The 23,802-nt window shown below is 35.6% G+C and overlaps 1 protein-coding gene across 3 annotated transcripts; it reads right to left on the bottom strand.

The window, feature by feature from the left end:
• Positions 1–1,704: 1,704 nt before the first annotated feature.
• On the bottom strand, positions 1,705–23,189 carry LOC123529503 (uncharacterized). 3 transcript variants are annotated; one of them, XM_045309859.2, is made up of 2 exons: positions 23,033–23,189; positions 1,705–9,904 (listed from the first exon to the last, which is right to left on the bottom strand). In XM_045309859.2, exon 2 carries the CDS (start codon positions 9,874–9,876, stop codon positions 7,045–7,047), a length of 2,832 nt encoding a protein of 943 aa, XP_045165794.2. In that variant the 5' UTR covers positions 9,877–9,904; positions 23,033–23,189; the 3' UTR covers positions 1,705–7,044. The 3 variants fall into 3 exon arrangements, with proteins under 3 accessions (XP_045165794.2, XP_045165796.2, XP_045165795.2); XM_045309861.2 differs by having other exon boundaries at positions 1,705–9,899; XM_045309860.2 differs by lacking the exon at positions 23,033–23,189 and adding an exon at positions 18,137–18,225.
• Positions 23,190–23,802: the final 613 nt, after the last annotated feature.

Genomic DNA, 23,802 nt, shown 5'->3' with positions numbered 1-23,802 from the left:
CGACCGCCAAGCTCACTCCTATATACCCCCCCCCCCCCCCCACCAAACTTCGTTTTGTGGGGGTATAATAAAGCGACCATGGAGTTTCAATCTAGGCATGTGAATTGACAGGGAGTGTCCATCTCTTTATATTAAAAATAACGAAACTTCGCAAAGCGTTTAGTATTTTGGGTCAGGCTTCAAAATAAAACTGTAAAAATGGAGAAATATGATAAGAAACATTCCTTTATAGGTTAGATACCAAATAAGAACATACAGGGAACTTACTGGGAATAAGGTAATCGTATACCTGGAAATAAGGTAACTTTTGTCCGTTCTAATTTTTTCAGTACATACAATAATGTTTATAATAGAAGCCTATAGGATAATAATTGATGGTCTCTATCCACTTTCAAAATTAAGCCTTTCTATATGCGTTAAGAGTATCCTGTGACACAGTATTTGCTACATCTGATGGGTAATGATTTTTTTAGTTTTATCAAACGGTTTTCTTTCGGCATGTCAACGATGTGAACAGGGTGTCAAATCATTCGCGCAAAAATACTCGAAGTATGACTATTCATATGTTTTTTCATCCGTTATTTCGATGGAACTAAGATAGTTCTAGAAAAAAATGTGATAAGATATACGTTTTGCTATTTATGGAAGGCCGTAAGCGCCATAATGTTATAATGGAAGTCTATGTGAAAATAGTTGGTGGTCTCTAACCTACATTTTAGCTAAAATGGCTTCTGTCGGAAGCCATCATAGATAGCGTAAATGGTTGCAAATCTGTTGCGAATTGTGTAAAAAGACATTTTCATGCAAAAACAATGGTCATTTTGATATTTTATTTTAATTTCTAGCGTAATTGTTTGACACGGGTGTTCCTATTTTCATTTAGGTTCGCCCATTTTTAAATCTGCAATATCAGAAAACGATAAAAATTGATGGACTTTATTTTGTTTCTTACGGAACGAGTAATATTTTAGCGTCCAAGCAATACCCAAAGCAAATATTATATAAATACCATATGGCAGCGTGTGTGACATTGATATTGTCAACCCGAGGGCAGAATGTCACCCGAGGCGATAGCCGAGTGGTGACATTCTGTTCCGAGGGTTGACAATATCAATGTCACACACGCTGCCATATGGTATTTATTTTATTATACCGAACAAAACTAAACACATAAAAAAGTTTTAAAAATGTTTCTGGTTCATTTAATTCAACAGTTTCATCTTTAGCGCGGTAATCAGTTGTGTACACACTGAATAGCGACGTCATTACAATATGACACTGTGTACAAGGGACGCAATCATATGGCTAAAAACCTGAAGCAGTTATTTGCCCTTATATGACATTCAAAATATCAGCGCGGTCACATGACCTGACAGTCACTTTCGCTTGGTCACGTGTCAGAAAGACTGAAAATGTTTCTGATAGTCAAAATATCTCCTTTTCGGGTAATGGGATTTTACCATTGTAGACAAAAGTGAGGTATAATAAATACCATTTATGTGTGATTCAACTAACTAGAGCCGACATTGTACCATTCATGCGTGATAAACCTTGTCTACTATTCAAGTGTGACACGGTTTTCAAATACATGTATGATTTGACTGAACTTGGCAAATTCAGGTGTGATTCCACTCTTTACACTTCGAATAACTACAGAATGAAGTCAACATGATCTTTTTGGAATAAGTAAAAAATAAGTCAGTGTAACATAACATATCAATTAACTTTAATTGGTAAACATGATCCAAACTATTTTACATCATCAGAACAAGAACATGTTTCCATAGTTTCTCGTGTCAATATTTTTTACTCGTTTCAGTGATAAAAAAAATCTTTCTTCATCTGGAACAAAATTACCACTGAACCATAACTGGCCAGAGAAATTAGTAAATCTAACTGTCTCTTTAGAATAAAGTTATTTTTACCCTCTTTTGTCAATGAACTTCTAAACATGTGAAACGCGCACAAAAAGAAGTAAAAGACATTACACAGATGAAAATTTTGAAAGGCAATTCATAGCATAAATTTAAGACATTATCTGCCCATATATATTCACTAAAATATTTAATGTTTTATATTTAGATATTTACTCCAAATGCATAAAATCCTCGTAAATGTTTTTGATTTTACGTAATACATGTACATGAAATAATTGTTTAAGAAGAACTACTTTCATATTAAAAAATCATACTGTAATAATAATCGATCGTCAAAATAACTCTCAAGTTTTTGAGTGGTAGTACATATATATATTGTCTTTAGTTATAGATGTACTATTCTAAACATGATGCATATAAAGTACTATTATTAACACACACACACTTGTTAACTTTAATTTCACATAAACTATATGTAGCAATGAAATGTAAATGTTGTATACATTTAAACAACTCAGCTATATGTAATGGTAGTTTTATCACAATTAATCTTTTGATGAACAAGAACTGAAACAGAATTGACTAGAATGATGAAATATTTCATACATTGAGAAAGTCCTTGTCATGTCAAAACGAAACATTATGCATTCTTCATAGAAAATAACATTTTAAACAGGTAAACAAATTACCTATTGATAAACATCAAATCATGCATTTTGATATTATAAAAGTCACACCCTCGCACTCCATACATCTAACAAATATTTCAAATACATTCAATAAACATCGATTTTCATGAACATTTTATATACAAACACGCCGACTAGATGCGTACTTTAATACATCCTAAATGAAAAGAAAAGTATGATTAATGCGTTTACATAATTAATCTTACATTTGAGCCGTGCCATGAGAAAACCAACACAGTGCGTTTGCGACCTGCATGGATCCGCGCAGTCTGGTCAGGACCCATGCTGTTCGCTAACGGTTTCTCTAATTGCAATAGGCTTTGAAAGCGAACAGCATGGATCCTGACCAGACTGTGCAGATCCATGCTGGTCGCAAACGCAATATGTTGGTTTTCACATGGTGCGGCTCATTTATTTATTCGATCATCGCAACAGGCAGTCATATGCTTAAATATGTGTGAATATTACTCATTCAGTGTTGAACTAACATTTAAATACATGGCATACATTCTCTTTTTAATATTCATTCATGTAATATTCAGACATGTACTTTATCTTTAATGACAGTCTACGGTTGACAAATCATTTTCGGTTGGGTTTTTCAGCTGGGTTTTTCGGCGCACCTACAAAGTACAGGTTATTCGGCGTTAAACAAGTCTAAGACACTTCCAAAACAACATCCGATATTTTATAAATCTGTAAAACTGAACTGCAAATTCACAAGTTTCCGAAATTAAGCCTACCTTTAAAAACAATATCTTATCAACAGCATACTAGTATCAGTTTTTTAATTTAATCAACTTGTGTCACCATATGTGTTTATGACCTCTGTCCATTATTCAAAAATTACAAAAATACAATGAATCAACCCTTATCATGCTGGACACGACTGCGTCTACCTGTGTGGCCAGTGTAGATCATGATCAGCCTGCACATCCATGCAGTCTGATCATGATTTGCTCTGTTCGCCATTCAATCAATATATTTTTGGTAAGCATCCCTTTTAAAAGTTAATAGTACTGTCCAAATTGAAAGACGGACAAGTTCATGATAGAAATGTAGCAGGGTAAGGGTTAAATTGAATTAAATTTGAGCCGCACCTTAAGAAAACCAACATAGTGCACTTGCGACCAGCACAGATCCAGACCAGCCTTTGCGTCCGCGCAATCTGGTCAGGATCCACGCTGTTCGCTTTCTAAACCTAACCGTTAGTGAATAGCATAGATTCTGACCAGACTGCGCGGATGCACAGGCTGGTCTGCATCCATACCGGTCGCAAATGCATGTATGTTGGAAGAAAAACAACAACAGATAGAGATCGAAAAATAAAATTAATAAGATTAAAATATTGCATTCAACGGTTCGATTTTATTGAAATTCTTGTTATTGTCCTGTAACTTTGAAAAAATTCAAATATTTACTTACAGTAATATGAACGTTATTGGTAAATTTTCGACAGTTGAATTAGAAGATTTAGTGTAATATATTATTTACATAGTTTACATACATAACAAACTAGCTGATGCATTCTGTGACCGTGGCTTATAACTTCTTATACTGCTGGTGGCAAGTGATTCTGCCTTTGCACCCAGTGCAGACCAAGATCAGCCTTCACATCCATGCAGATTGATCATGGTCTGCATCGTTCGCTATTCAGTCAGTACACTTTCAATGAAAACCCCTTCGAATACAGTCATACCTGTCTATAAAGACCACCCCTGAGAGAGCCAAAATGTGGTCTTAATTGGGAGGTGGTCTGTATTCACAGGTTAAAATACACTGTAAATGTTAAAATGGGAAACAAAACATGTGGTCTTTAGAGCCAGATGGTCTCTGTTCAGAGGTGGTCTTTAACACAGGTTTGACTGTAATAAGTGGAACTGACCAAATTGAAAGATGCACCATATAGCAGGGTAAAGGTTAAAACGCTATAACTGTAATGTTGACCTTCACATATTAGGTACATATTTATAATAACAGAATATTCACCTGTTTATTTACCTATGTTGAACACACAAGGCTGAAAATCATAACAGTATAATTATATAAATATCTGGTCACTAGATTCTAGTGTAATACAAAACATTCCATGATAAATGAATGCAGACTACAACAGTTCTTTATATATTATTGCAAAATATCTAAGCATTATGCACGTGCTATCCAAAGTGTTAGAATGATGATACCAACAGTAAAACCAACTATTGTTTCTGTTTTGTCTAGGAAAGCTTTGATTTAGATATAATCTATAAAACAGCTTAATATCTTCTTTGGGTAGAACCAATTTCTCTTTCAGATATATATGTTTAGGTTTATCATATGTTTTTGACCCCGTCTCGGGAGTGGAATAAAGCCATTACAATAAAAGATCGACGCTGACGTCTTTTCAAAATAGAAGATGTTGGTCGGCATTTTACTATGCTAATTCAACTCGTTTAATAAATTCAATATAAAAACACTCTTGTAACATTCTTTATGAATATAATTATAACATTGTATGCTTACTTATTGGCAAAATATAGATTGAAGCTTATTGAATCTGCCACATAACAGCGGTATCGCACAGAAATATCAATATACCCTTCACATAAGTGGCTCTCGAAACATCAGTGTTATGTGATGTTTTTATTCTCTCTCATTGAGTGAATAATGGTTGTTGTTTTTTTTCACAAAGTTGTACGCTACATCTGTCAGGACTGGCCAAAATATTATACATATATTGAACGATTTGCCTATCAATAGTCAAAACTATTGCCCGAGGTATGAATGACTGAGGACCAATAGTTGTGACTATTAGCCGGTAAACAGTTCAGTAAGTGTTCTGTTACATGGCATCAAAACTTATCTTCACAGTTTGTTGTTTGAGATAGCTTATAAGCCCAGTAAAAATGTTCAGAATAAACCAACTACCTAACTTTAAAGTGGCCAATGAATCAAAATGAATCAAAATTATCAGTCAGCCTTGTAAGATGATTAGTGACCCTCATCAGTAAACTATTAATCGAGACGAAGTCGAGGTCAATAGTTTTATGATAAGTGTTGGTAGTCATTTTCCTTGACTGAATAAATTCAACCACTGACCACTTAAAAGATAGACAGTTAAATAGTATTTGTTATTTTGACGATGTGCCAATAAAACATATTATCTCATGCCTCCTTGTATTAAATCGCCGATCCAAGGTTAGTGCTATATGGCCGGTCTATATTCAAGACATGTTTACTGGGCTAATTAGTCAAAAGTTTTAAAATAAAACTGAAAATCAATTCGTATGTCATGTAATAAAACACTTATTGTATGGCTTGCCGGTCAGTAGACAAAATTATAGGCCTTCGATCCTTCGGACCTCGGGCAATAGTTTTGACTATTGACTGGTATACCATTCATAGCTGAACATTATTCAATAAACATGAACTGTTTAATCCTTTAATTTGTATGGTACTTCAGTGTTGAAAAAAAAAACAGTAACATATTTAAAGGATATTTGTTTCAGTGTCAGATCGATACCTTTCACCTAATGAACATCAAGTGCACCGCGAGTGAAAATTGTAAAATCTAGTGTTCACTTGTTTACATTAACTGAATGGTTTGCCAGTAAATAGTCCAAGCTATTTGCCGGTTTTCCGAATTTAATAAGGCGGGGTTTTTTTACCTGACATTAGACGGAGGAAAAAAAAAAGCTCAATATTGCCATTGCAAATTTTTCTTGGCTCGCAGTTATATTTTGTAAGAAAGACTGACCTTATTCTCAGAGCAAAAAGAAGGCAAGAATACTTTGAATAAATGATTTGATAACATAGTAATATATCATATAAATTACAGACTGTAGACTCCAATGAAGAACAAAACATTCCTGGAATGCATTTTCTTGAGCAAAATCAATATCATATTACTAAGAATTCCTTGATTTTCAAGAATGTAAAAAAAAAAATGTATATATAATGAAAAGCGCATAAAACATGTTTTCATGTCGTAAGATTACAAAATTTTGAAATAAATAATTAGGTCGTCATGATATTTGAAAAAGTTCATCTTACAGATATCTTTTGAGAAACGTCGTTTCATTAAATTAATAAACTTTATTAACAACAAATACGCATATGTTTAAAGATACACAATTTCTGATAAATAAAGATAATACTTAAAGAAGCTATCGAATGCATTTTTAATAAAGGAAATCCCTGGTGTCGTGACGACTCACCTCGATCATGCACGACAGCCATGACAAGTGTTTTATTTCTTTCTGGTTTGATAATTTAAACGTTATAAAATACTCTTTGATCAGGCAGTTTATTGAAAATCATAATTAGGCATATGCATATAGCTATAATATTTGAATGGATTTCGACCTCCCTATAAAAGAAATGTTTAACATTTAAGCATCAATACTTTTCTGACGATACAGTGATTTACAAAATTTAATCGAGCAGCAACAATTCAACAGTGAACACATCTTTCTGTATTTGCATATTTGTTCAAGTTACTGTGTTTCAGAAACAGGATAAAACTCTAATTTGACATTACCCTCATCGTCTACTGACTCTATTTGAATTGACGGCACTTCTTTCATTGGACATAACGACGCACTCTGTGATACTCGGCCATCTTCGTAGAATGAATTGTCAATATTGTAAACATTTGTGTCCCTCCTTCCTACTTCATACTCACTATTTCTCCGCCTTTTATAGTACAAGAAAACAAGAATTAACACAGAAAATACTGCCACGGACACTATACTAGCTAAAGACAAATAGAAGTATTCCGATTTTTCACCTTTTCCCGCCATTTCTGGATTTCCGGTAATGTTTTCGTAGGCAACTACTGGAGGGAGAACTGTACCATTTGGACTGGTTTCAGTGGGTTCTCCTAGTGTATGAAACCCTTCTGTCATCGTTTTATCATCGTCCTGCACAGTGTAGAAGACGCTTGTCGGTGAAAATGACTCGACGTCTGCAGAGTTTAGTGCGCCATTTTCGGATAGAACTGATTTCGTCTGTAAAGTTTCAAACAGTGTTTCGGTTAAATGAATACCATTGTCGGTGTACGAAGCCGCGCTCACGGTTTTAAAACTTGGCTCTAGGCTCGCATCCGGTGGAGTTAAATGGTAACTGGTTCCTTCGTAGTATGTTTCCTGCTCGATTTTCAGCGTATACGTTGTTGCAGACGACACGGTGTCGGTTTTATATGAAACGCTAACAAATGGTAACGTTAAATTTAGCAATTTAGAATTCCGACCATCGGTTTGTGTTTGATTCACTTTAAAATCCCCAAAAATATCGCTCGAATACACCTGTGGTTCATTCTTGATTACTTTTGTTGATTTCTTTATCTCCCAAGCTGACGAACTATAGCCAGGTGTAGGTGTAAAACTCGCCTTGATGAAAACCGCAGTGTCTGATCGTGATACATCATGTTTTGTAATTGGTAAATCGTTTAGTTTTATCTTGCTACTTTGGTTATTAAAAATTGTGAAATTATTTATCCGTGAAGCAGATAACTCGCGATTTGAATACGATACGTTCGTAGCTGTTATTGCAACCGTCAACAGTTTGGATTCATGCCTTGTTTTCGATACAGCGTCGTTAGCACTTATTATCAACTTTGACTCCCACTCCTCTATTTTACTCTCTGATGGGTATAGAAAATCTGTTGATGAAATGAATCTTGTAACAAGCGAATCCGTAGCAGAATTCCACAAGCAATTAGCGTCCGGAACAAAATCAACAATAGAAATTCCCGCTTGTGGTTTCTCACAATCGCCAATTATCAAAACGTTCAAAAGCAATTTTTTCACCGCTTCTATTCCACAGTCGCATTCAATCGGATTGTAGCTTAAGTTTATTTCACGGAGAGTAGGTACATTGAATGTTATTGATCTTTCTAAGTTGTTGAGACGGTTGTCTGACAAATTAAAAACTAACAGCCTATGCGTGCTACCAAACAATCCGCCAGGTAGATCAAATAAAATGTTTGATGACATATCGAGATAAGTCATGTATACATTGTAAATAAATGTGGCAGCTTCCAGGTGATAAAGTTTATTACTTTGTAAATGCAGCCGCTTTAACTCCGGTAAATGATAAAATGCGCCATTTTCTATAGAATATATCTGATTTTTGCTGATATCGAGACATTCCAACACTGCGTGCTGTTTGAAGAGTTTTCCTGGTACCGTTTTCAAAATATTTTCGCTGATATTGATAAAGTTCGCGCTCCCGCTAATATGATAAAACAACTCGGGCTCCAAAGATCGCAATCTGTTTTTAGACAGATCTATTTTATTTAAAGCATGTAAAGCCTCAAAATCGTCTTTCCTCAGCAGAGTAATTCCAGCATCGTGTAAAATTAATGTCTGTAAGCTCCAAAGGTCTCCAAACCATCGAATGGGAATGGCGCTTATGGCACTGGTTGATAGGTCCAGAAATTCGAGCCCGAGCAGCCCGTGAAAAAGATCTGAGGGCATATCTACAGCCCCATGAATTTCAAGATGGCGTAGATTTCCCAGTAACCGGAACACGTGTCGCGGAAGACTCTTAATTCCGAGGAGAGTTATGTTTTCGACAGTATCGTGAAGTATTTTCTCCTGGAAAAATGTTGATGGAATGGAATGAAGTTCGTTGACCTCTAAAGTGCACATTTTCAATTTCTTTAAGTTTGACAGGAGTTTTGCGGGCAGACTTTGCACCGAAGGACTTGTTATAGTTAATCCACTCAGTGTTGCATTCAGGGGAGATAAAAGTGACTCTGGAATTTCAGTCGCACCATTTACATTTATTTTCAGTTGTCTGATATGATTGTTTTTGAAAAGAGTATCCGGAATTCTGCTCTGGTGCATAAGTATTTCTAGAGTTTTTAAGCCAAACATATCTGTGAACGAATTTTCCTTGAATTCACGAGCTTCCAGCCCGTGAAATTCATGCGTAAATTCCAGTCCGTAAAGCGTGTATTTATCCACAACGTCAAAAAGATTACCACTAAAATTTAAACTCTCTGAAATGTCACACTTTCTTAAACGTCTTGGCTCAATTGACGTCAAATGATTTCCTGCAATGGATACGTGTTCGAGAAAGCCGTGCTCGCATAGCGTCTCAATACTGTCGGGCTGCAAAAGATTATCCGAGAAATCTAACACCGCTGTCTGTTCCGGCAAACTTTCCGGAACCGATCGTAAACCGTACCCGGAACAGTCCACTTCAATTTTATCAGCATTTAGACTGCATGTGCATGGGAATATATCGTCTGCATCGTTGCATGCGTTGGCCGTACAAACCAGCAGGAGCAGTGAGAACGTCACAGCTCTTATAGTCGTCATGTTGCACGGTTTTTAGGGTGTTTCTACACTGAAAAAAAAGAAAACAGACTTATATTGCAGCGCGTGGTTTATGTAGGTACACATTCATTTATATTCTTAATTTGCATGTTTGATTCTACGGTGCCCCTAAAGTGACATGTTACACACTTTTTTTCCACTTAGGTAATGTGAGACTTTTTTTTATTTCGTTTCGTTTAAACGAAATAACTATTTCAATTCGTTTAAACGAAATCACACTGGCCATAGCTTTCGCAGAAGCGGTGGTTCCAACGCAGCGGCGGTGGAGGATTCGTCGTAGAAGCGGTGGAGAAATATGGCCGACTGACTACATTTATGCTTTCATCGGCACGTTTTCTAATGACCTTTTCACGTTTGACTGAAAACAACCAGTGAGACAGGAGCCCACATGTGTACTCTTCCAACCAGAAACACTTGTTCCGTGCAATTCTTTGTCATTAATGTAAACACTTCTGTACAGTTTGACGAGGGACTGCCTTTTTGTAGAATTCGCATTAAAAATGGTAAAATCTTGTACAAAACGACCCCTGAGCACGTTTGCAGCAAATCGTAAGTACGGCCCTGTCAAGCAAAAACTATTTCTCCGTAACGGGTGAATTTTCATGACACGCATATGAAAAAATCGACCAAAAATGATTCCAACGCAGTGTGCGGTGGGTACAATTGCAACGCATTACGGTGGATCTTGTTTCTTTAATGTTCGTTATGGACTTTTAACTTAAGTAAACAGCATTTTCATGGGATTTTGATAGGGGCAGGTCCATGAAATCACTTTGACATCAGCAACAGAAACTTAATGTTTAGTAAACTAATCATATACTATTGATTTGCACTTCAGTTCTGTTGAATGCACACACGAAAATCTTTATTTTAAACCATAATTATTTTACTAAATCAACTGCCAAATAATAAAGCCATGTTCTTTCGTACTAAATTCACCCCCAGTTATGATGACTGATATTAAAGTATGAAGGTTTTCTTCATTTTCATTTTCCCTTATTATATACAAAATATCAACTGACAATTTCTATTGTTTGATTAAATGCTTACCACATACGACATCATAGAACAGACCAACTTATCTGATGTACAAACTGACAGGGTTTTTGCTGTTCCTTTGTTTTGGCCACATAATATCGAATTCGGGTTTGCATTGGAGTGGGGGCGGGGGAGTATTCTCCAACACACTGCACATGCTGCAACCATTTGTCATTTTTATAAGTTTTTAATCATGTTTTAGCATATTTAAGTATGTTCCCAGCTGTAATTTCTCTTCAGTTTTTATAATAAGAATAACTGAAATGAGTTGATTTCTTGTCGTCCTCTTGGCACTAGAACAAGGAGCTAAAGGTCTGTTAATATGTTTGATTGGCGCTGTGACAGTTTTCAGAGGAAAATGAAGTTTTTATCTTTCATTTTTTGTAACATTTCTTTCTGCTTGTCCGTTGTTAGTGATTTGTACTCTGTTTCTCCGTTTATCTTTCAATGTTAAACTTAAACTTAGAATCATCAAGATAAACATTACTGAAGATAAGGCATGAATGTGGCGTATGGCGTTAACAGGCTTTTCTTTTGATTTGACCTGGTAACCTAGTTTTTGACCCCACATGACAAAGTTTTAAACTTGACCTAGAGATTATTAAGATAAAAATTCCATGCACAGTGTGTCTAATCATGTGATCGCGCTACGTCATTTTGAGCTCGAAAGTGAAAGTACAAAGGTAAAACAAAAATTGAAAATCAAGGCGTAATTTTTTTAATCTATATATTGTGTTTATATCGTGCATATGATTCGAAACCTATTTGAAAGAGCTATCCCCACGGTTTCCCCACCAAAGGCTTTTTGTTTTAATGCTATTCCTGTTCAGTTGACTTGCACATTGAGCGCACGCCCTGATTTATTATTTTTGTTTACGTTTCCACTTTCACTTTCGGGCTCAAATTTAAATCACGTAGCGCGATCCTGTGATTGGGCATACATATGCAAGTTTGTATCAAATCCAAGCATAAATGAAACCTTATATGACTGAGAGGGCCAGAATAGAAAATTTGCCTCTTTCAGGGGTAGTATCTCTCTCTTGCAATCTGACTAAAGTACATATCCTATTACGCTACGCTTAGAATCTGAACACGAGCTATTGATAAACTCGTTCTGACGACCCTTCAGCAAGCCAGTCAAAAGCTAGATTACAACATTCTGCAAGCCTTGGTTTTTTATATCTACAATTCTTATGTCGTAAGAGGTCGGATAGCCGGTTAGCTCAGTCGGTAGGACACTTGCTCTGTTAGCGAGGGTCCCGGGTTCGTACCTTGGACTGACTGCAAGTTTTTCTTACTCTTTGACATTCGAACAAGTCGTCAGATTGGTTAAAATAAAAATAGACTTGCGAAAATAAAAATAGCAATATTGGAAATCCAAAACATACAGAAGACGAATGTGAATGGGTTGTTCTCAGATCTTCGTTTAGAAAATCAGGTACGTTATTCAGATTGTATCTCTTGAACATATGATGGAATCTAGCTGGTTTTCAATAGGAACCGAGATCTTATTGTGACTTAATTTGTGTGTTAAAAGTCGAAAGTAAAATGTCATGGCCATCATGCTCATAAGGTGAACATTTTGGCTCCTTCAGGAATTAAAATCTGTTGAAAATCAGGTCTCTATCGTGTTCAAAAGAAATTGTGGACAGGCGACGGACAGACAGACGACTGACGGACGACTGACGAAGGGCAATCAAATAATCTCATCTTGTCACTAAGAAAAAAATCTAGACATTTTCCTTGACACTTTAAGATGCTGTGGTAAACGTCTAAAAATAAAAGGATATTGTTGGAGGAGAGGTAAATTAACCTACTTGTAAAAAGTTTTAACTCCAGTAACACAGCTGCTCAATGGCATTTTGTTAAGGTATGCTACATATTAGTAATTGTATTTAGTCAAGTTAGTTTATCATACGATGCAGAAGTCGCATGTGATCAAATTAGAAAATTAATGTTGTCACTAAATTACACTTGATATTATGTATTTACGGATGTGCAAATCGATGTCTTATTTATTCTACACTTTCAGTTTCTGCTGCTATCTAATGTCAAAGTGATTTCATGGCCCTACCCAATCAAAATTCTGGGAAAATGCTGTTTACTCCAATTTAAAGTCAATAGCGAACATTAAAGAAACAAGATCCACGGTAATGCGTTGCAACTGTACCCACTGCACACTGCGTTGGAATGATTTTTGGTTGGCCATTTTGTATGCTTGCAATGAAAAATCGCCGATTACGGAGAAAAAGTTTTTTGCTTGAAAGTATCAGACTTACATTTTGATGCAAACGTGCTCAGGGGTTGTTTTGTACAAAATTTTACCATTTATGATATAAATTCTACAAAAACGGCAGTCCCTCGTCAAACTGTACAGAAGAGTTTACATTAATGACAAAGAATTGCACTGAACAAGTGTTTGTAGCTGGAAGAATACACATGTGGGCTCCTGTCTCACTGGTTGTTTTCAGTCAAACGTGAAACACTCGTTAGAAAAAGTACCGATGAAAGCGTAAATATAGTCAATCGGCCATATTTCTCCACCGCTTCTGCGACGAATCCTCCACCGCCACTGCGCTGGAACCACCGCTTCTGCGAAAGCTATGGCCAGTGTGGAAATCATTTCGTTAAAACGAAATAACTATTTCGTTTAAACGAAATCATTTCGTTTAAACGAAATAAGTTTACGAAATAACTTTCCAGAATTATCGAAATAACTACTTCGTTTAAACGAAATCATTTCGTTTGAACGAAATCATTTCGTTTAAACGAAATAGTTATTTCGTTCGTTTAAACGAAATAGTTATTTCGTTCAAACGAAATGATTTCGTTTAAACGAAATAAAAAAAAAGTCTCACATTACCTAAGTGGAAAAAAAGTGTGTAACATGTCACTTTAGGGGCACCGTATGATTCCGATGTGAAGGTAATTTATGTTTTTTCCAGATCTAACGTATTTTCAGAGCAATAAAGACTCACTCTGTGCTTAGGGCACAAATTTATGTAAAAGTGATCTCTAATCATTGTATGAAAATCCAATACATGTGAAAATATAGGGATCTTATTGTACTCATTAAAAACGTTTGGCATGTGGGTTTAACAGGACAGTCAAATTTGTTTTAAGTAGCCAGCCATTGAAGCGACACAATGTGATAGCTGCAAAAGTCAGGTTGAAATCTGAACCAAAAAATGTCCATATGGGAAATTAACTATTAAATAGGCTGCTTAAGACAAGTGGTTGTTTAATACTGGTGTCGCAACGACAGGTTTGACTGTATTTTACTTTTAAAGATAACGCCAGCTTTCTCATATTCTATTCATGTACCGACTTTTTGTCGGATTAATTCTTCCTCATATCAGAGATCGAACCAGTCAACTCTCGCTATTTTCCATTGGACTGCTTTAATCGTTTTCACAGGTAATTTTGTAAGATATCACATGCACTTACAATATGTTAGAAATTGCGTAATTACATTGTAAATGTTTTATGTACGTTTGACAGGCAGACATCGCCGAAGGAAAATTCCCATACCTATGACGCAGATCTATACTTGTAAAATAAGCATTGTCTTTTATGATTTCACGTGTGGCGGTGCCATTACCGTTTGAAGGAAAGAAAGGTATTTTCAATACCCTGTAAATATGATATTAATTTTTTATTGAAAACACTTATACAAATATTTCATAACTCCGGAGTATGCATTAAAACGTAAAACCCCTCTTATTGATAAATATTACATGAAAACCGTTAAAGTCAAATAATGCTTTTATAAACCAAAATGACAAATATATTATTGTAGTTATTGTTAAGCAAGCTGTCGGTGTTGACTTTTGAAAACATACTTTTTAAAGAAAAATAATCATAAATACTGATTTAGGATGAAAAGCTGTTTAATTCGCATGTAAACAAAAGAAGTCAGTTAAACTTTAAACATATACTTTGCCATTTTTTTTCTTAAAAATATTGTCGCTACTATTGATTTAGATCTAGAAAATCCTCCTGAAATGTATGTTCAGCTGCAAGTCGTTTGTTAAAAAAGTTTTTAACAGCATTACATATTCATTCTGTGTTTACTTATACATGTTTAGTTTTAAAGCTAAAATACAGTACTCACGGTTTATAAACCAAAACCTGTTTACTTCATGTTTACATTGAAACCAATTATTAATTTTTCATATTTCTAAATATGAAATTTGGGCATAATATATCTTTTAAAGTGGCATTATGTGCATCTTACTGCACATAGTGTGTTTTTGGTGAATGTGTTATAAAAGCAATTTTCGGTTGCTGTGCATTTAAATGTGTTAAATTAATGATAATGCCACATAAGTATTTGAAGTTGATGCTTTAGAAATAAAGAAATCGGACTAATAAAATAATAGTTCTTTTTTCAATATTCTACGCAGTTATCTCCCTTACCTATAGGTAGAGATTTCTGAAGTTGAAGGGAAGCAACTCCTGCATGCAGTTTGACTTTTCTTAAAAAGACTGCCCCAGTCAAAATAAGAAAATTCATATATGGAATATTATTATTTCGTACTGGTAACAAGAAGAGTTTGGTATATTGGGTTAAAAGCCATGATATCCTCCACCCTTTTTACACATTCCACTTTAAGTACAGCGTCTCTGAAATCGTAGAAATGGTGTTTATCTTGTCGAGGGATTGGTTTAAGAATCGGATTTAATTGGAGAAAAATTACTTGTTCTTTCTTTTGTAATGTTTGTATTTCATTGATGAAATCCAATGTCCATCTCTCACATGTATGCTACTTTACTAAATATGTATCTTGGTGTATGTAGAGCTACATACATAACTACATATGAGCCGTGCCATGGGAAAACCAACATAGTGGTTTTGCGACCAGCATGGATCCAGACCAGCCTGCGCATCCGCGCAGTTTGGTCAGGATCCATGCTGTTCGCTAACGGTTTCTCTCTATATAGGCTTTGAAAGTGAACAGCATGGATCCTGACCAGACTCCGCGGATGCGCAGGCTAGTTTGGGTCCATGCTGGTCGCAAAGCCACTATGTTGGTTTTCCCATGGCACGGCTCATATCATGTTGTAAAAGATGGTTGCTAAAAACGTTTCAGTTTTAGTGGTAATTCTCATTTATACTTTGTCTGCTGTCTTCTATTTTACTTACACCTGACGTATTGTACTGTTAATTTTATGTTTATATGATATTCATGCAGTAACTTCAAATATGAAATTTTGGTCTATTAAACCTTTTTAAGAAAGAAAGATGAACAGGTCAATACTTTTATCATGTCATACGCAGTGCGGTGGGGCTTTCAAATGTAAAAAAACTTTATTTTCCGGATGACGTAAATTAAATTTGTTATGACTTATCAATTACGCGAAGAATTTGAAACCTTGATCAATACTGTAGAGAGAAAATAGAATATTCTATTGGACGTTTTAACATGCTAGCCGGGAATAAGCTTGAATGCACTTTCATCACTTTAATATGTATACGTCATGCTTATTCTGTTAATATGTTGAACAGTTTCGAAAGTAAATTATTCTAACACCGTGGCAGGGGTTTGCCGCTAAACAACGCAGAGAGTTCTGACGTCACAAAAGAAACGGATTTTAAGTGCTGAATATGACACGATTGTTTATCTATAAACTGTATAGTACTAGTACAGTGACCCGTTAGGGCCATCGTGCTTTCGCTGTCGCCTCAGGTACGCGCGATGCCACAAGTTTGATGGCCCTAACGGGACACCATGTTTTTGCATGATCTTTGTTCATGCTACTTTTTCTAGAAAGAAAGATTTTTAACATATTTGACCCCAGTTGATTCTTGGATTGTAAATAAATCTCGATGCACTTTCCCTAAAACAGATCTCAGCAACAATATCGGAGAACTGTTTTGTCCGCCACGAACTGTTTAGCTCGCAACCTTTTAAAGGGTGTGTAAATTTAACATGTATAAGTTTGCATGTACATTTCTATAATACAATAGCTTGATCAGGTTTGAACTTATCGTTAAAACATTAATGATAAGAGTATTTCAACTGTAAAATTAAAACTGAAGAGTTTAGAAAGTTGGTCTATGGTTAGCAACTGATAATAGGAGAATTCCAGTCGGTTGATGACATCACTGGACAGATGACGTCACGGACTTTTTGGTAAAGTCCATAGTAGTGTAAACTCATAAATTTATTCCATCAGTTCCATAAGTAATAGAAAGAGCATTGAAACTCGAGGGTAAACGATTTGTACGAGGGGGTGTAGCCCCCGAGTATAAATTGTTTACCCGAGAGTTTTAATGTTCTTTCTGTTTTGTATCATAGCCATCCATATATGGTAGTTGTAGGCGTTCCACATTGCCATATACAGCAGTTCAGTGGGTACTTAATATCCTTGCTTTACAAATGTGCAGAGTCCAGGTAAAATAAACCAATGCTAGAGCAGAAAATCAATAAAATACACTTCGCTGTCTACTGTTCCAGACACGCTATCATACTTTCCTACCCAACAGTGCGGTAACTAGCGTGCGGGTATCAAATACCTGCACACTTTTAGTTACCGCACCCTGTATTCACTGTATACGAATTACCTGCACCAAATTTGTTAAGAAAAAACACCTAGCTATGATACAAATAAACTTATGGAACTGATGGAATAAAATCGTAGGAGAGTTAAACAATTTTAATGAACATTTCCTATGAAAGTTAAATTTTATTTCTGGCATTCAAATTTCAGAAAGTTGCAACTACCGACCCTACAGTAGAGACCTGTAGAGTGTTAGGCTATATCTGCTTCTTCAAAACAAAGATAAGCTGAACCTGAAGAAACAGTAATAAAAAACATATGTTCAAAATCAACACAGAGAGAGTTTTATTTGTCGATATAGATCTAATCATGGAATTATTATTTTATACAGTTTGGCAATCACAAATTCAGGTGCCCCATTTAAGAACGCATCTTACAATGATATTCCTGCTATGTCATGACGTGATAGTAGAGGTCTACCTGAACTGATTCATGATAAGGGATATGTTCAGTCACAGAGTTATCTGTGATAAAAATGTTAAAAAGAAAAAAAAATGCGCTTTGCATACGTCCGACTACTGCTCCACTTTAAATCAGAATAGATTTTATGAATATTAATTGAATACAGAAGATCTATGTAGCCACTTAAACTTCACTTTAAGCCTGTTTTATGACAGCAGGATGACTGAGTAGCTTATACCTGTTTGTTTTCTCGTATTTGTTCTGTTGTTTGTTTTTCAAAACTCCCGGGTGTGACTTCATTCAGTGTCGTCAGAACGCTTGTAAACGTCAGTTTGTTGATTTTTAGGAGCATCACCGTGTTCAACTGGTAACGCCAATTTTCGGTAATGACGCTTACTGTAGTGTTTGTCTGATTTTGATTATAAAATTCTTTCACTGGTTGTAGGTGCAGATGGGAATTTTCGGTCTCAGAAGATTGTCAGCAATTTTAGTGGTAGGTCTAGGTATTGCAAGGCAGAGAAGACTCTCCGATTCCAGAAGCGTCCCTGGTTCTTTTGCGTGCAAGATGTAATGCACCCGTTACACGGGATTCTTATCCCAATGTTAGAGGAGGGTTGGCATTAATTCCCCCGTATTGAGTGTACGCACACATTGAATGTACACTATTAAACCTATGTTCAACTTAACCCTAACCGTTAGTCAGTATAGTGTACACACAATACACGTGTGCGTACATCCAATAGGGGTCATTTAACGTTGGCGTTAGAGGAGAGGGAGTTAAAATTTATTCTATGAACACTTGTGTATTTTTTTCTTAAATACATGGTCCCTACTTCAGAATATTTTAATATTGGTGTATATGAAATGGCGCACCCTTAATCAAACCTAAATACACTGAAATATGCATGAAATTTCCTAGTTATTTCAAAGGAATTCATATAACTTTTATAATTGTATCATTTAAACATGAATGTTTAATGAATGGTGAATTAAGAAAAAAAAAGACAGCTGAACATGTTGTAAATATAAAATTATAAATCATAGGGTTACATCCTCATTGAAATTAAACTCATCAGACAAATTAAAAGCTTAACTGAAAGAAATTTTAGTATTTTATATCACATTTTTATTTGAGGAACATAACTGCTTAACTAAATTGTAACTTCAGAAATATTCATGTCAAAATTGAAGATAAAGGCAAATAGTATACCCAGTCACATTTTTTTTTTTAAATATATTTTTCTGATTTGTTAATCAGGAGATGCCATGGCTGGTACTAAATGTTCTCCAGGTTATTTTAAATGTCATTGAATGTAATAAATGTGAAATAAAAAACTTTACATGTGTACATATGTAGATCTATATGTGTATCTCATCTAAAAATTGTTTCTTTCAGTCAGGTTTTGAAAAGTTTCAGGATAAAGGCAAGCTTGCGCAAAAAGTAACAAGAAAAAACACAAAATCAGGGTACCTATGCACATGCCTTAGGTTTTTATCGTTTGTGCATATTTTATCAACTAGCAGGAAACATCCCTTTGAACAATTGATGAAGACTGCAGCACTGAATGTGCAGTAAATTTGACAGTATTAGCAGTCACAATGTGGTGCACTAAAACATATACCCCACCATTTCTGATGTCTGGAGCTATATATGAGATTAGGGCAGGCCTGTTCGACGGGAAAATCCACTCATGTAGGCTTATGGCAATGTTGATCATTTTCCCATAAATTATTTTTCTTCATATTTTCTGAAAGTGTGGCGTCTTTTGCCTTTGTTATTGAGATTATGAATATGGGCAAATCTTCCAATAAATACACATAATCATTTTGTTTCAACTGTGTCCACAATAATGATGCCAAACGGTATTCACGAATAAAAGATATTAGTGATATATGAGTGTTCAAAAGTTAGATAAAATGTATTAGAAACAACCAGTTACACACATACATTTACAAAATGCCCAAGGAAGATCCCCTAACCCCCTTACGGTTGGGGAATGTCCACTTCCGTACCTATTTCCACTCGGCATTACGCGGTTCGTCGATTAAGCCTTCGCCGTCTACATGCATCCCCAGTATAAATGTCAGGACCCGGGCCTTCGCAATTTCATGTATTTTCAATTATTTTAACAACTATTAACACACTAAGCCCCCGTAACGTCTAGCGTAACCTCATGACGTCAACGCAACTTGATGACGCCACGTAACTATTTTTCAAGCGAAAAACAAAATACAAGAATGTCGTCTGCTGACTCGATATTAAGGAAGAGCATTAGAGGAAGGTGCGTATCATCTAACTACTCGACACTTTGAAATAAGCTACCCGAAATTTCGACGATGTTTCTCGCCTCATTATCCACAAAATGTGTCTGTCCGCCTGTTTCAGGTAAAGAAATGTTAGTGAGTAGGTTTGTCATGGCTACGTACTTCTCATGAACACCAGAACTTGGAAGTCATTTTATCGACACTGATATACAAATGTAGTAGGAAGGTAAAGTGGGTACATCTACCTTTGATTCTTACATGATGGAGCCAGCTTACAGGGATTTGAGACAAGGGTCAAAATTGTAACACACTTTCTGCATGTATTTAGAATTACCCTATCTTACATATCCATGTATGACCTACCCTGGAGCTATTCTAGATTTTAAACAGAAGTCAGGAGAAATACCTCTTCGTCCAAGTATAGTATGGGAGTATGTCCATGTCGTAGGGGCACAAACCAGATATATGGTCAAAATAGTGAAATATTCAAGTTCAAACACTATCCGGTCCCACTATGACCTGGACAGAACCACAGATCTTCCGCAAGCCAGCTTGATGACTTGTACACATGACTCGAACCCACAGGGATTAGGGGCAATTGACTGGAAGTCATCGACCTTAAACGCTTGGCCTCGGAAGCCCCATGACTTATTTTACATTCATGCTATACTCAGGAAATATCATACTAAAATAACAAATATATCAATCATAGACCTTTTTTCCTATCAAAATTAATACACTTACGCAAAATTATATTTGATCAAGTTTTCTGTCTTCTATTTTATGATATTCATAAATATTTACTTTAATTTAGACTAAAATGCCGACAGTCTGTTAAATCTAGCTGTTTAGAACCAGTGTACACTGTTGTGGCATTTAAGTTATCCAGTCTTGAAACTAATATTCCAAAATAAATCAATTTATATATTAATTTATCTATTTATGTACTGTATTTATTTATTTATTTATTACCTTCGCACTTAGAATAATTTTGCCCTAGTAAATTGTTAGGTCATTTTGAGAAACTTTTGTGTCATTCTAATGTAAAAGTAGCCTCAATTAAGGCTGCTCGCAACATTGCAGTAACTATTTTTAAACTCTTCATATACTAACATATACAGAGCTAGTCCAAGGGAGACAACCATCTAAATAAAGTCGAAAGTGCTCGGTACGGTTATCGACCTAATTTGTTGCGTGTTTATCTCCAAGTTAAACTAGGGAAAGCTTGATATACGTAATTTGGATAGGAGATCATGAAAAAGTACATTCATTTACTAGAAGAGTCGAGGAAATCTGAATAAAAATCTAACGATATGAAAAGTTTAAATAAGTAAGTGGTGGGGGTGGGGGGGGGGGGGGGGGGGGGGGGGGGGGGGGATGCAGAGAAAGAAAAAAAACATTTATCACGTGAAACGGCAACTACAAGGGTATTGGCTAAAGCAGGTTGACTTAATTGGACTACCGTGTAAATCCAAGGCATGAATTTTCCAGTGCATTGTTTCAAAATACCGTCATAAACAATTGAAAGCTTCCAGAAAACCATTAATCTATTAGCGAAGCTGGCTTGTGGTGCCGTCTAGTTTCAGTAGCTTTGGACTCTGTAGCAAAACTGACTACTAGTTGCAGCCCGCATTCTCGTTATTGGTGGAGAGGTTGAAGGTTGCAATGGCAAAACTGATCACCGGGTTGCACTAGAAAAAATCGACACGAACTGGAAGTAAATAATAACTGAACTAGACAGTTTCTAGAGCTGGACATAGTCGGAATATGTGCTGTTGGACACCAACAGTTGGGTAATATATAAAGCAGATGTTGAGGTACGCATATAGCAAAGATAATAAAAGGGATACGCTTGGTACAAGGAGAGAGGAGAATAAAAGCAAGTCATGTGTATAGACAACAACAGCCAGAAAGCTGACAGATATGGGCAGTAGACCCTAAAATATTCAAAATTAGAGAGAAAAAAACATGAATATTAAACGCATGATGAAATTGACTTATCTAAAACTCTGCCTTGATTATTTTAGGATTATCTACCATTAACAAATTTACTCGTAACAACTGGGTGGGGAAGAAGTCCAAAATTAAACGAGGAATTTTGTTGAACTTGCATACAATGATAGAGGCTATTAAGAGCAAGTACATGTACAGGAGTCACAATTCTACCTTTCTTTTTTTTTCAATTATCTCCCTTTATTGAAGTTAGAAGTCAGTGGCGTAAAATAATAATGTGCTGAAGGAAATTACCATGATAGAGGACATAAAGGGGAGATTTGTCTCACTTGTCAGTCACATCTTAATCGTTTGATTATACTTATCTTAAGATTACTCAAAAGTTTGGTTCATAAAAGTTGTCCAAAAACCATAACTCTGTATGGTCCGATTTTGTTTAACTACGTTCCTTTATTTTAATTTACGATGCTTGTCCGGAACTAGAGTACTGATGTTCTAGTTGCCGCGTTGATTTACTTTAGAATTAGTTCAGTTTCCTTTAAAATCAGGGGAAATTGACAACTTTAGTTATTTTACAATATGTGCAATACAAGCGAAAAAAACAAACTTGCAAAAAAAAAAATTTAGTTATAATAAAATACTTTACATCAAATTAAGAGGAGACTTAGATACTATTATACACTATGTGTCAAGATATTTACAAATTAAAATTAATCTTTAAAATAAAAAAAAATGAAGATAGTTTCTTTTATATAAATTAGTGCTCTGAATATCGGGGCCATTTTCAAGGTGACATGCCCATTAGTTTTGCTTTCGCATTTTGTACAAACCCAGTAGATTCAATCTCTATGTTTACAATGCTTAGAGCTAGCATGCAAAAGACCTCTAGCTTCAGGTAAAATATATGCGAACTCACCATAATTTAGCGTATCCTTCTGATATTTTCGTGATTTTAACAATGAAAATTATCCATCAAACATAAAATGCAGTCTTTACATAATTAACGTTTAGTCTATTAATGAGTTAGAAAAAACACACACACACGTATGTAGAGATGTTATGTGAATGAGATGCACTTAACTGAATCACAATAAAAAAATGCATGTCGAAATACAAGCACTTTAAAGTGCACTTGATACTTGTAAATATCATATGATGGTATTTTTTGTTTCGTTTAATGTCACACGTCATATGGTGGCTTTCAAGTTTTTCATAGCTGAGGAAAATCCCAGGTTCCTAATCTGGCCATTATTTCATCACGGAAAGACCCCTGGGTAGGATCATCGACATTCTGTAGCCATCTAGATTTTATGTGTACATGGACCCCGAGCCTGAAGGACATTTTTGTGCCTTAGATATCGTATTCACTATGCAACAATTGGTTTTACTTGTGATTTTAAAGGACACAATGGACCTGTTTACGCGTACATATTTGATAAAGAAAAACTGCGAACTGCTGGATGTTATTCTTGCAAACCCAAGGAACTTTAAATTTTCCGACTGGAGCAGTAATTGACTGCCATAATACGTATAATTCATTTGCAAGTAGTTCCATCATGTCCATGAGGAAGTGCATTTGTGTTAGTGCACCTATTTGCCTTTGTTATATAACTTATGTATTTTCATTTGTAGCTGTTTTTATTAAATTTCACATATACACTGTGTGTGTGTGTGTGCGTGCGTGCG

Source organism: Mercenaria mercenaria, chromosome 13 (assembly GCF_021730395.1).
Source record: "Mercenaria mercenaria strain notata chromosome 13, MADL_Memer_1, whole genome shotgun sequence".
NCBI classification, from domain to species: Eukaryota; Metazoa; Mollusca; class Bivalvia; order Venerida; family Veneridae; genus Mercenaria; species Mercenaria mercenaria.
The sequence above is the reverse complement of the archived record's forward strand: the minus strand, read 5'-3'. Positions and strand labels throughout refer to the sequence as shown.